At 34.2% G+C, this 15,320-nt stretch overlaps 1 protein-coding gene across 4 annotated transcripts in view; it reads right to left on the reverse strand.

The window, feature by feature from the left end:
* DCBLD2 (discoidin, CUB and LCCL domain containing 2) overlaps positions 1 to 15,320 on the reverse strand; it is an 83,831-nt gene that overhangs the window by 32,565 nt on the left and 35,946 nt on the right. For all 4 annotated transcript variants that reach the window (XM_081302611.1, XM_081302612.1, XM_081302610.1 and 1 more), the window contains one exon: positions 4,843 to 4,980. In XM_081302611.1, the coding sequence (XP_081158737.1) occupies positions 4,843 to 4,954 (112 nt within the window). In that variant the 5' untranslated portion in view covers positions 4,955 to 4,980. The remainder of the gene's footprint in view (positions 1 to 4,842; positions 4,981 to 15,320) is intronic.

A 15,320-nucleotide genomic window follows, 5' to 3' on the forward strand; every position in this document is an offset into this window, starting at 1 on the left:
TATGAACGCAGAGTTGGGCTTGTGGCTCAGCCGTAGAGTGCTCACCTAGTGTGTGAGAGGCCCTGGGTTCAATCCTCAGCACCATTTAAGAATAAATAAAACAAAGGTATTGTGTCCAACTACAATTAAAAAATAAATATTAAAAAGATATGAATGCAAACTAAAACTTCATTAATAAGATCTTACTAAAATGAGTTTCAGAGTTTTAAAATGTTTGAAACCCACAATAAAAATCACAAATAGAAATCTGGCTAAGAGTAACACTCTAAAGAAAACAGACTGTATAAAAGTATTGCATAGTTAAGGCAGCAATCTAAAAAATTCACACTCTGTTTTCAAAACCAAAAACATTCCATGTGGGTTGAGGGGTATTGGGGGGACAATCAGTTACAGAAATTTGAACTCTATTAGAAAGGAGTTCTTTATTCTGCCTGTTTCATTTATAAGTTTATGTAATCTGATGTAAGATGGAAGAAATGGAAAACGTTTGCAAAAAAAAGTTACAGAATGCAGCAATCAAGATTTTTATATCACTGCCATTAATTCTAAAAATAATCTATCATATGGCGACAATAACCCTATCAAATGGGAGTATTTTTCAGGCTCGACTGTTGACAAGTCTTAGGCACACTGTTATCAGACTCTCTGAGGCAGAGGCAATGAATGGACAAGTGCTTATGAGTTCCAATCAGGAAGAATGTTAGTATCTACACTGGGTCATTTTGTTTCACAGAAAAATTTAAACTATTTGCTATTTTCCTCCAGGAAAAAAAAAAAAAAAGGTACGCTTTAGAATGACCATTACAAATTTTTAGATAAGTGAATTCTAAAGTAATGAGGTTGAACATTACTCTTAAAGTGATGGTTCCATATTCTACAAAGAATTCCAGAATAACCACTTTACAATTGTGCATACAAACACATATAACAACCTAATATGGCCACATTCAAATAAAATGCTGCCTTGAAGACTTGAGCCTTTCAATGCAAATGCAGACATGTCTCCTAAATTCACTGTTCTATAAAATAACTTTAAAAAAACATTTCCCAGAATCCTCCTAGAAATGTTGAGCTCCTAGAAACTGGCCATCATTGAGGAGATTAAAAAACAGAAATTCAGATCCCACATCTATAACTTTGAGTCTAATGGTAAATGCTGTTTTTAAGGGTTTTTGTTTTTGTTTTGTTTTTAAGAATGAAAAAGTATTATCAAACTAGATACAAAGGTCTGAGCTACCAAGTTTGGACCTCTGAGTGGTTGACTTTGCCTCTTACAGTTAAGACCAGTAATAACTTGGGAGTTTCTCTACATAGAACATCTTAACAGTGGTTGTTAATATGAATGTCCAGGGTCCCTCAAAGGTCCACACAAATGTTTAATTTTTCAGAAAGTCTAGTTAAAATTTCATGGGATTATACCCATTTGGGGTTAGAAATACTAATCCTCATATTTATTGGAAGTGTTGACTCATAATTTTATGACTCTTTCCTTGCTACCCAATGGGAAATAGAAATTTTTTCTTTTACTGGTAGATGAACTAGTGAATTCTGGTCTATTCTATTCTGGTCGATTCTACTTCTCAGCAAAACTGGTAAAGAAAAAGGCTATAACTCCTGCTCAAAGATAATTAAAAATAACACAGAAAAAAAGAAAGTTTTATAAAACTAGACACAGTATTTAAAAAGTATAAAAAAAAAGCATACAAAATAGAATTAGAAGAGGACACTAGGGACAGTGCCCAAGACATGACAAGGCACCACAGTAGTTCTGAGTTTCATTCAAGAAGGTGTCCTTCTGTCCAAAGTCTTTTATTACAACTCAAATTGCTCAAAAAAAAACCTCAAAGAAGATGAATCCTAATTCAAAGGAGACTATTCTTCCCTGTAGAAGATATGCTCAGTTGCAATATCTTTAAAAACTGATATAATTCTGTATTTTGTTCATAAGACAATCTCTTACTTCGATCATCTCTTATCTGGTCTCTTCTAATAGCCATTTAATTGATCATCCTACAGTATTCTTCTCTTTGATCTACTCTTCACAGAGAAAGGAAAATTATAAAAACAAAAATGTAAACCAAGTCATATCACTACTCTGCTTTATCAATTTCTATGCACTCTTGGGAAAAAGCTCTAATCCTTCTATTTTCTATATGACACTATAAGCAAGATCTACTCTTCCACTCACTCCACTCCTGCCACAAGGGCTTTTCCCCGAAATTCCTCCAAAGCTGCTTCCTACCATCAGGTCTTTGCATCTACTGTTCTTTTCCCTAGAATGTTCTTCCTTGTCTGCCTGGAATTTCCAATTAATCCTTCAGTTCTGAGCTAAAGTAGCTTCCTCAGAAAAGCTCAGCTCTTTATCAATTTTCCATCCCCTAAACCCCTCTGGCCTCCTATCATTTATACTTATCATAACCACAACTAGCAATCAGTTGTAAGCCCTACGAAGGCATGATGGTGTATATCTTAAATACTGCTGTTTCCACAGTACCAAGCATAAACAGGAAATAAGAGAATACAATCTTGCAAAGGAGTCTTGTGCAAAGTACCAAACATTAGTCTACTTGGATAAAACTGTGACTCTATCAACAGCACATACCATGTAGCATTAATGAGTCTTTGCTGGAGTGTACAACAAATAAGTAGCTTTTGAAGCAAGATTGTTCACACTCTTTTAGTCTCAAATACTCTAAATCTTCAAGCAGATTGCTAAGTGAGGGACATGTTACTTGAAAATATTCATGGAATTCATTGTGGTAGCTATGTTTCCTGAACGGAAAAAAAAAAAATCGAGGAGCTCAAACAAAGCCAATCAGCCTTCAAAATACATGAGTCATTACAAGAAATTGTGACTGAAAGGCCACCCAAGAAGTAATAAGAATTCAACCGGTGTTCTCTAGAAAGATAGTTTAGCCAATTTATTTATGTTCAAATGAAACAAATGTTTGATGAATGGGATAGGATAAGCAAAACATTAAGACTTCAAGAGACAGTTGTGAAATGAGGATTTCCCAAGATGATTATCACTTCGGAAAGTATTACTATCAAGAAGTTCCTGATTAAAAACCTGAAATATAGCAGCATAGCTATTTATGTTTGGAAGAGAGGATCTCTAAGTCTTCAACATACTGATCCTGTTATCTGAGAGTACTGTCAGTTTTTTAATGCAGGCCATTCAGGTCTCTGTGGGCCAAAAACTCCATATATAAATGTCTAATGTAACACCTTAAAAAAAAAAAAAAAGGAAAAAAGGAAAAGAAAGAGATGTTATTTATTTTCTAGAAATATTCATCTTGAGAAATAACAAGAAGAGAATGGGGAAAATATGAATCAAAATATCATTTAAAATATGAATCTAAAATATCTACTAAGACCAAGAAACTTAAGAATATGAAACAAATCATTCATATTTTTTAATCTTCTCACCTATCAACCTAAGACTTTCAAGGAGTAAAACTGAAAGAACTATGACTATTATCATGTCACTCTGTTCTCTAAATTTCCCTGTAGACAATGGGGTGGGGAAGAATGCATTGTGTATGCTTATAGTGGTGCATGAGGGAAACTACCACCGTGTGTGCCTACCATGCTGTGTGCCTGCAGACACTATGTATGTCTGATTAGACTTAGTCCTCACAACTGACACATTCACCGATATATGAGACCCGGTGGTGAAATAACTTGCCAAATCAGCAGGCTAGCAAGTGGCTGAGACAGGTTTTGATTTCAGGGCTACTTGGTATCCTTCCATAACATCACTGTCTTTGTCAAAACATTAATCATTCATCTAGCATAATGTTTCCACTTATTTTCCTTCCATGTTCCATTCTAACAAGTTTTCTTATTTTCTCTGAGAAATAAGCCTTCACACCTGTCCCACTGGTTATGAATTAAGAGAAAGCAGTTTCTTCTTCAAATAGAGTAGCCTCTATCATGTTCTAAATGAAACTCTTAATGAGACATACAGTGCAAATACCTACCACTGCAAAAGAGAAACAGGTTCTCTATACTCAGTCATTCCCAGTATTCAATATACTCACACCTAGAAGGCCCTTAATAATTGTCTCATGTTTATATATAATATGAAGCTGATTTTTATTTTAGGTGATCAAATTAGGTTAATTCAGTGTCAAATGTAAAAATAATCATCTATTTTCTGATTTAAATGATTGTTTTGATATGTCCTTGTACTAGAAATACTTCTTAAACTTTCTCATGATGGTACCCCTAATAGCAAAGGGGAATAAATGCAAGCCATAATAGCCAAAACACATCAGGAATTTTGTGCATGACTTCCATTTTACCTTAGAGATTCAGGCAAATTTTTTATTCTATTCTATTTGATAGCTTTGATTTTAATTCTTTCCCCTTCGCATCCTAAAATTAACAACTCAGAAAATAACTCAGCACTTCCCAGAGTACTCCTAGTGGTAGGAGGACCTGCCTATTCTTTGCAAAAAACAGTAACAGGGTCTTTAACACAGAAATATGAAGTCATCAACCGTGGGTAAGAGAGACTTAAATTGAAAATGGTACATCTCAATAATTCACAGGTATAAAAACAGTTATTGAAGTTTGTGTTCCAATCTTATAAAAGTGAAAAATTAGTATTTCATCTATTAAGGAAAAGGAAGTATGTGGACTTGGTGAAAAAGTTAAGACACTTATTTTTCTGGAATTCTGAAACTGATCTAACTTTGTCAAATTTGTATAAATATTATTAACTATTCAGTCTTTCTGTTCTATTCCAATTTCAGATAACAGGAACTCAGAGAAACACTTCTTTTTTGTTGTCAGAAAATGCAAAATGTAGGAACCATTGTATAAGATGAAAATTACCTTGTTTATCGATAACTGAATATGAAGCCAAAAATCCTCGTCCAGAAATATGAATTCCACTCATGAACAGTACTGTAATTTCATTGCTTTTTGATTCAATTGAATGGTTCATCTGCAACCCCAGACCACAATATTTGCCTAGAAATAAAAGAAAAGCACATATTTGGTGTGACATTTATAAAATCAATAATATTTGCGATATATATAAGAGAATCAGAATAATATACTAAACTGGGCATTAATTAGTAAAACCTGAATAGGATGTTTAATGATTAAAAATCATATTACTCTGGAAAAAATAAATAATAGTTACTCAAATGATTCAAAAGAAAAAACAGTACAAGGCATTACTGACCTCGTGAAGACTTAATTTTCTATAAAACACACTTGTTCTCTTTAAATCAATAAAAAGGAACGTAAAAGTTAACCTATGCAGGCAGGTAGCCACGAATAAATTGTTAATCAACAGTATTCTTAACGTGCTTCACCAAGAACCTCCTAGATTTGTGGCTCAGGGTAGCCCCTCAAATGTTTTATTGGATTCACTCAAGTTTTTCTTCTACAAATTGTCAGGCTTCTACTCAACCTATTAGGTGATCATGTCCACTCTTGTGGCTTTAACTATGATTTGACAACTCACAAACTTCACCCTCAGCCTTTTGAACTTCAGATTCAATACAAATAACAACCTAACTTCCATCTTTAAATGTCTAACAGATATATAAAAAGTAACATATCCTCATTATATATTTAAGTATTCAAAGAAACAAGAATTAAAGCAAGATATCAATAAATGATAAAAATGTATTTCCTTTATATGGCTGGTAACTCATCTAACAAATTCTGAATAAGAATCCCAAGAACTGTTTCAAGCTACAGTAAAATCTCTTGATTAAAAGTAATGTGGACTTTCAGGGATATCATTCATTATTAGTGAAATGACATTAAAACTAAACAATATACCCAAAAGAATGGTTATAGTCAGAAAGATTGACATCAAGCATTGGTGAAGATGTGAAGAAATCAGAACCTTTATACAATAATGGCAGGAATATAAAATGGTACAGTCATTTTTGAAATAGTTTGGCTGTTTCTAAAAAAAGTTACGCAGCTCAGCAATTCACTTCTAGCTCTCTACTCATGAGGGAGAAAAACATGTTCACAAAAAGACTATGCATAGTAGCACTATTTCCATCTGTTTCAAACTCAAACAATTTGGTCATCAACTAGCTAATGGACAAACAAAATGTGGTGTATGCTCATACACTGGACTACTACTCCTCAACAATACAAAGGACAACACCCATGAACCTCAAAAACACTAGGCTAAGAAGAAGTTGTATGATATTTCTAGAAAAGGCAAACAAAATAAAAGTGGAAAACATCAATGGCTGTCAGACTTGGGAAAAAAGGGGAACAAAGTTGGTCACATAAGGAACTTTTTAAAAGAATTAACTTTTTTATTGGGGCACATGCTTAACATAATAGTGGGCTTCATCATAACATTCATACCTGCTCATGTGAATGAATGAATGTGTCCTCCCAAATTCATATGTCAAAAATTCTAGCCCCAATATTATAATATTTGGAGATGGGACCTTTGAGGAGAATTAGTTTGTGAGGATGGTGCTCTCACAATTCAACTGATCTCAGGCTACCAGCTTTCAGAACTATGAGAAATTAATGTTTGCAGTTTAAGTCACCAGTCTACAGTATTTTTGTTATATAACAGCACAAACTAAATTCTCTGCCTTACCTAGAACTTTTTTTCCCTTCCACACACCACTCACAGTAATAAAATAAATGATGCTTCCCAAAGAGTTGTGACGTGTTCAATAACAGCATTTCTCTCTTCCTGTGAGTGACCCCTGTAAGTACTCAGGGAGTACATAAAGGTCCACAATGGTCCAATCACTCTCCTTTTCAAAACAGCAACAATCCTTTTGCTTTTTCCCTCACTGTCTCATCAGGTCTCATCCCTTAATTAGTAAATATTTCAGCTTGTTTTTCGATATAAATCACCTAAACATCTTATGTAGAGAGTGATGATTTGAATCATGACCTCTGACTGCCCCATGGCTGCCTTTGCACTGGAAACTGCCTGTGTAAAGGTGCAGATCAAGATGGCCCAGTTGCTATGGTGATGCCCAGCCTGAGAAGGCTCCATGCCAAGGTACAGAGCTATATCAGTCTGAACCTTGAGCTCAGACACCAATTCCCAGGAAAAGAGAATTCTGGGCATAACAAGATAACCTCAATGTCTCGCAAGTTTCACTGCAACCTTCAAGTCTGTCTGCTTTCCTGCAACTTTCCTACAAATAACTCTTTTTTTTTTGTAGTTATAGATGGATGGAATGCCTTTATTTTATTTTTTATTTTTATGTGGTGCTAAGAATCGAAGCAAGTGCCTCACATATGCTAGGTAAGCCCACTGCCACCATGAGCTACAACCCCAGACCCACAAATAATCTTTTGATGATAAAATCTATACAATGAATGTGCTGAGCTAGCTCTGGGTCATTATTCCTCCATCAAAGGATAGTGTGCCACCTGGTTCCAGCTTTCTCTCTGTATGTGTCTTTTTGTCTTTTCTCAATTCCCCATCACTTCTCATTGGTTTTCTGAATTAATAGCCATACTGGAAGCGGCAATCTTACAATACTACCTCTGTCTTTAACTGCACTATTGTTGAATTTATACCATCTTCATTTTGAAAACTATTTGCAGAGGTTGACTCTATTCTTTCCAGTGTATGATTCTTAAGCCATTTTTTGCTTCAATACATTATAAAAGAACCCTACAAATAATTATCATCTGATACAGTAGTCTCCATTATCTGTAGTTTTGCTATCCATGGTTTCAGCTACCTACAGCTGACTGCAATCTAAAAATATTAATCTGTTTTGACTCTTAAAAGAGACACAATCTTCATGTAACTTTTATTAATGTACACTGTTGTAATTATTCTATTTTATTAGTAGCTGTTAATCTCTATGCCTAACTTATAAGTTAACTTTATCATACATCTGTATGTATAGGTAAAAACATCATAGTGTACATAGGGTTCAGTACTACCCATGGTTTCAGATGGAGGTCTTGGAACACTTACAAGAAGAAAAAAATGGTTAACTCTTTCAAATTAGTTTTTAATATTAACTCAGAAGTAGTCCAGTAAGTAGGACAAATATTATTAAATACAGTAATAGTTTGGATACTAAAAATTTTAAAATCCTGACCTAATGTTAAAACAAAGTAATACATATTTCATTCTGTTCCAAATATTTTCTTAAGTGCTGCAAATATCTCAAGCTATATACAATAATTTGCTAGTACCAAAGTCAAATGTGTGCGGAATCAGTGCCCATAACATCAACTCTTAAGACAAACTGGGAATAGGTAAAGGCAAGAGCAATTACATTAAGAAAATATTTACATATTCCAATTAACTCCTCTAAAAGTGAACAACAGATTCCCCTGGTTCAGAAGCACTAGCTGTTCTTTTCCTTTTAAGGACCTAAGTAGGTGTGATTTTATTAGAAGGCTGGATATGGTACTTAGTACAAATACTTCCAGGTATCTAAAAAGAGCATACTCTCCCAGCAGCTAGGGAGGCTGAGGCAGGTGGATTGCAAGTTCAAAGCCAATCTCAGCAAAAGTGAGGCACTAAGCAACTCAGTGAGACCCTGTCTCTAAATAAAGTACAAAATAGGGCTGGGGATGTGGCTCACTGGTTGAGTGCCCCTGAGTTTAATACCTGGTACCCCCCAAACAGGATCACATTTAAAAAATAGCTATCATGTGATACAAAGGTGTCTTTATAAAAATTATGTTGTGTATACTAATACTAGGGAATCATAAATTATTAGACTAAATTTAAAAGTGCTTTAGGAAAATTAAGAAATAACTGGACAAAAATATAATTTTGAAGTAAAAACAACTTAAAAAGTTAAGGTTTAAAAATTTTTTTCAATGGGGAAAGAATCATATAGATACTTGATAAAAGCATTATAGTACTTTCTGTGGTGGAAATAAAAAATGTTGTTTTACTTGTTCTGTGAGACACAGGTATACAATATAAATTTTTTAAAATAAGGGAAAAATACAATTGCTAATCTTCTACGTATTTTAATGAATCTAATGTATACCATGGAAATTCCAGCCCTCACCTCTTATTCCCAGCCTAGATGACTGTTTCTCACCTCCTTTAATCATAGGTTTTACTTAAAAGTAATGTTATTAAACATGTGGCAAAATATTCTGGGAAAGGAAGAAAATACATTATTCCTTATCTGGGCATTCTAAATGGTTCATTAATTCCATTTCTGCAGTTTGGCCATTCAAAAGAAGTTACACAGTTCTCTTGCTTTCAAAACAATTATGCTAATTTATACAACAACTATAAATATATGGTGAGTCTTTACTTCAAGACAGATTTATTACCATTTTTCCCTGTTTAAAACTGTTACAAATTTACAAAATGAAAAAAAATTAGAATAAAGAGGAAATAGTTATTATCCTCATGTAATCTTATTACAGAGATAACCACCAATAACACTTTGTAGTGCCTCAGCTCTTTCCATCTGATAAATGAAAATAGCAATAGTATTTATGTCATAGGGTTATAATAATTGTTAAATAAATACAAGCTTATACAAGTGTATATACACTTGTTTGTCTATCTATGTATTAATCCACTCATGCATACTGTCTCTCCAACTGTAACATATGCTACTACTAAACTGAGCTGGATGTGTGGCACATGCCTGTAAGCTCAGAGGCTTGGGAGGCTGAGGCAGGAGGACCTCAAGTTTAAGGCCAACCTTGGCAACTAAGTTAGAATCTGTCTCAAAATAAAATGTAAAAATGGCTGGAGCCAGGCAAGGTGGTACACACCTGAAATCCCAGTGGCTCAGGAGACCAATGCAAGAGGATCTCAAGTTCAAAGCCAGACTCAGCAACTTAGCGAGGTCCTAAACAACTTAGCAATACCCTCTCTCAAAATAAAATACAAAATGGACTGGAGACATAGTTTAGTGGTTAAGCACCAATGGGTTCAATCCCCTTTACAAAAAAAAAAAATTTTTTTTAAAGACTATGAAACTGATTTTTAGAACGACTATCCCAATTTATTCCTTCTACTCTAGCAGGATGAGATAAAAGAAAGTGGTAATTTGTTATTTTCTTGATTAATTAGTAAAGGAGAACTTTTCCAGTGTGTGTTTACTTTAAAAATTTCCTCTGGCATGTGATCCTTTTATGTCTCTATGGTATTTTCCTGTTTTGTAAAAAAAAAAAAAAAAATTAAGATTTCTATGTTAACTATATAGCAAAAGGAAGCTATTTAGGTGCACTCCTGACCTAATCAGGCCCTTTCAAAGCATAGTGTTTTCTCCAATGAGTTGCAGAAGTGGAAACTAGAGACACACATGCCAGCTGGCTTAGAAGAGAGCACACATCTGTGCTGTGAACTGCCATCAGGGCCACTGCAGGCAGCCTCTGGGAAATGACAACAGTCCATGGCCAATAGTTACCAGGGAAATGGGACCTCAGTTTTACAACTCAACAAAGTGAATTCTGCTAACAACCAGTGAACTTGGAAGAGAACTGTGAACCCCAGACAAAAATTGTATCCCTAGATGACATCAGTGAAACCCTGAGCAGAGAATTCAGTCATGAAGTGCCCAAACTTTTCATTTACAGAAACTGAGATAATAAACTGTGCTGTTTTAAGGTGCAAAATTTGTTGTAATTTGTTATGACACAAACAGAAAATTAATACAACTGGAAACTTACTTTACTCTATAGTTAGAATACCTTTTTGCATCACTTTTGGATGAGCAAGTCTGATGGAAATATATAGCAGAACATGGAATGTATGGCTTTGGATCTGAACCAGCCCACAGATGTATTTTACTTGGCCTCATAGTCTGTACAGTTTGGGGCCATAAGTTCTTTCAAAAATGTTTAAATTAATTGCCAAAATTTTAAAAATCTGGAAACCTCACATAAATTTTAAATTTTCAGCTTCTCTTTTAAAAATGGGGGAAAATAAAAGAAAACTGCTATAATTTGGATGTTGAATGTTTCCCAAAGACCCAGTGTTAAAGATTTGATAATCAGGGTGGTGTTATAGGGAGGCAGGAGAATTTTTAATAGGTAGAACTTGATAGGAGGTTTTTAGGGGGCATTTACTAAAGAAGATTGTGGGAGCCTGGCCCCCTCCTCACTCTCTATTGCTGCCTGACAATTAGACAAGTGGTTTTGTTCCACCATGCCCTCCCACCATGATGTGCTTCCTTGCCATGGTCCAAAGCAATGGGACCAACTGATCACGGTCTAGAACTTTCAAAACTGCAAGCCAAAATAAATCTTTCCTGTTTGTAAAGCTAATTATCTCAGGTATTCCATTAGTACAGAATACCAAGGCCAGTTTTCCAAATGATTGTATCTAAGAAGCAGCTGAAAGAGAAAGTCACACTCCAGTTTTACATTGACCTATTCCACAATGTCTCCAGTTCTGAAGCGCAGTTTTCACTCATCATCATGCTGTTATTTTTCTCATGCCTATTCCATTCCACTCATTTATTCTACCTGCCTAGCCCATGTTACCAGTGAGTTTCTATCTACTTTGTAGAGTTCAGAGACTATATAAGGTTATCATACCTCTTCCAATGTCCATTATCCACCCCACTTTCAGTAGATAAGAAACAGTAGCAAAGTAAACTCTGAAAAGATGCTAAAAAGGAAATACTGTGTGTTAAAGAGAGGGAAGATGCATCAGATTCAGATAGACCAGAATGAGAGTTAATATTATTATGAAAATTAAGAAATCTTACTTATATTCTCAACTAAATGGAAACTCATTCAAATTACTAAGAGGTGTACTATGGAGCAATGCTCCTCTTAGGAGATTGCAGCTTAGCAAGATGAGGTGGAGGACACAGAGTTACTTGCTAGAACAAAAGCACATAAGTTTTGTCCACCTTCAATAGGGGGAAATGGAACTTGCTTAAAGAGCATCCATCATAATTTGCAAACAAAGTGATTTAGAAACAATTTCTTAGTACTTAGTATAGGAACATTCCAGTCTCAAAAACAAAACTTGAAATTCTCAAAGAATTTATTGAGTGTATATTATAAGGTAGGTGCTGGGGATCCAATGATGAAACTAAGTGTTGCCCTCAAAAGGCTTAGTGTAGTGGGGTAGAACAAATGCACAGTTGACATGTCTATCTACAATTGAGATAGAACACATCAAACTTTAGATCTTGACAGAAGCCATTATAGTTGTTAATAAATGTTTAGAGTACATGCCATGATTAAATTACAGCCACCAACAGTTTCTTAAAAAAAAAAAAAAAAAAAAGAAGCACCTTGTGCTTGGTGGGCCAGAGTGATATGGAGTTGTAAAACTAAACCCCTTAGTGTGATTCAGTGTTCTCTTTTTGAATGACCAAAAGGTCTTCCCGTAATGCTTTCTCTTACATTGTTATTGATAATACACTCTTATTTTTGGCTGGAGTTAGCTTTGGTTTTAGCAGTTTCAACAAAGACACACCAGCTGAAAATAATAGGCTATCATAGACCTAATTTTTTTAAAAAATATTAGACTATTGGGCTGGGCTTGGTGGCACACACCTGTAATCCCAGCAGCTCAGTAGGCTGAGGCTGGAGGGCTGCTTAGAAACATGTAAATCAAAAATTTATATGTAATCAAACTGCCCCTTCAAATCTCAAGGTCACAATTTTTTTTAATTAAGCAGTTTTGTATATGCAAGAAAAACTGCACCCATACCTTTCTTAAGGTATATAACTATTCAAAACTGAACTTCAGCCAATCAATATATACTGGGAAACTTGAACAAAAATACTGATAGTGAACATTTATTATAATTGCAGAACAGAGAAGTTAGCAAGGGAATTGAAGAAGAATGATATGTTATATGATATAGGCTATATGTTATGCAATTATAGACTGACTAGAATAAATAGGGAAGAGAAGGGAGAGCAAAGTAGAATAGTTCACTGAATATAACAAACAGTAGGCAGAAAGATAAAGGATACATTAAAAATGGACAAGTCAGAGCAAAAGATTATGAAAACAGAGACTATAAGCATTAAATACACACACACACTCTGAAAAAATAGCTCTTTATATAATTCATGTGACTTAAAATAGTATAAAAGAATTGAAACAAAACATCAGTTTTATAAATAAATGCCAAAGGATTTAACTTAGCTATTAATTTTTTTTTCATTTTGATTCAGAAAGACCCCAAAATATGCTCTATATAAGAAATACATTCAAAATTAAATGATTTAGAAATACTAACAATAAAGGAATGGGCTAAGACAGGTATACCAAGAAAAGAAAATAACAAATAAGAAAGGTGTGCATATAATGTTGATATCAAACAATGAAGAATTCAAATTAACATTATAAAGGACAATGTTTTAATGTTAGAAGTCACAATTTAAAATGAAAATATTAAAATCATGAATATTTATGTAACACAGCAAAAACCTTTAGAAAAGCATAAAGCCCATGAAATTCACCAATAGAAAAAATACTAATAGAAGACCAAGTAAATAGCGATACAGAAGACATATATAATAAAAGAATTGAGATAGAACAAATCAAACTTTAGATCTTGACATTAGAGAATAAACTTATCAAGCACACATGGAACATTCACACACAAGCAGTATAGATTAGGTCATAAAGTATCAGTAAGTTCCATAAAGTAGAAATATTTCAAACAGTGTTCTTTGACAACAATATAATAAAATGGGAATTATTAACAATAACAAAGGAAGGTCCTTCTATCTGGAAATAAATGTATTAAAAACTGGGTAAAAGAGAAACCTAAACTCAAATTACAAAATTCCTAAAAAGTATTGATTCAATTGATACACAATATCCATGGAAGGTAAAGCTTAATGATGTAATCAAAGTAAAATTCATAGGCCCAGATGCTTTCATCAATAAAACTGAAAGAAGGGTCTAATAAATCAAGTCATATTTTGAAAAAAGTTAACAAAACAGGCAAACAATTAGTTAATATTAAAAAAGAGGGAAAGGATAATGATAAGAGGAAAACAACCATTGAATAAAATACAAAAATAAACATTAAAAAAATTATTAGATTCCATTTTTCAGATGTTATTGCAAATAAATTTGAAAACCCAGGTGAAATTGGTAATTTAATACAGTTTACTAAAACTGAATCCATTAGGAATAGAAGGCTTAAAGAGACCAATTTCCTTAGAAGAAATTAGGAAAGTTATTTAATAACTACCCTACCAAAAAGCACCAGGCTCAGATGGTTCCTGTGAAACATTTAAGACTCTAGATTATTCAAATGCTCTATAAAATTTCTTACAGAATGCAAAAGGAGAAAAAACTTCATAGCTGTTTCTCTATGTATGTGTAACATCAATAACTAAACCTGATACAGATAATACAAAATAAATTATAAGCTAATATGATTTATCAATATTTATGCAAAAATACTAAATAAAGCATTCTGAAACATATTCAATCCCTAATTAAAAGAATGACTTACCATAACCAAGTGGTATTTATTTCACAAATGCATACTTGGTTCACTGTTGTGAGCCATCCATGGGCTGTGCGTGTGAGCTATGTTCATTTGAACTATATGAGGGGACAGGTCTGGTACTGCATGCTGATTGGGCTGTGTGCCTCTCCTTTCGCACTGCCTGTGATCCCACACAGCATCTAAGATGGGTGTAACTTGCCAAGATGTCAATCAATCTGCTGACCACAAGACATCAAAAAGCAAGACTCCACCTCTGAAATTTCTTATCCCCTGCCTTATTTGGTAAAGAGCATTCTATCAAATCTTCTTTGTGGGTACTCCCTATAAAAATAAAGAGATTCCAGGTGCACACACTCTTTCCCAGCTGACCCTTTAGGTCACAGAGCCATCCTACCCTTGATCTGAGAAACTCCTGTCCATGTGTGGCGTGATTTCTTTGCCGTTTTCTTATCTTAATGTTGCAGCCAGCTCTTTTGAACCCAGCTCATCTCGTCAGAGGGGGGTCAGCTGGCAAGAGTTCACTATGAGGGAACCCATTAATATAATATACCATACTAGTAGATTTATGTTGAAAAAACAGGAAAAGGATCCCCATCAGGAACCAGGTTGGACAGCACCCTGATTTAGTACTTCTAGCTTCAAGAACTTTTGAGAAAATAAACTGGTATTTTTTTTAAGGCACCCAATCTATGGTACTTTGTTACAGCAACCCGAGCTAAGTCACTTCCTTAACATATCCACTAAGATCAGAAAAAGAAAAGGATGTTCACTATTTCCACTAGTATTTAATATTGTACTTAATTTGAGGTATCAGCCAATGTAATTAGATAACTCAATCACAGGCATAAGAATTGGAAAATAGGGATTAAAACTATCTTTATTTACAGCTGTGATACACCTAGAAAGTGAATCATA

Source organism: Spermophilus citellus (genome assembly GCF_964194105.1).
Source record: "Spermophilus citellus genome assembly, chromosome: 7".
Lineage (NCBI taxonomy): Eukaryota > Metazoa > Chordata > Mammalia > Rodentia > Sciuridae > Spermophilus > Spermophilus citellus.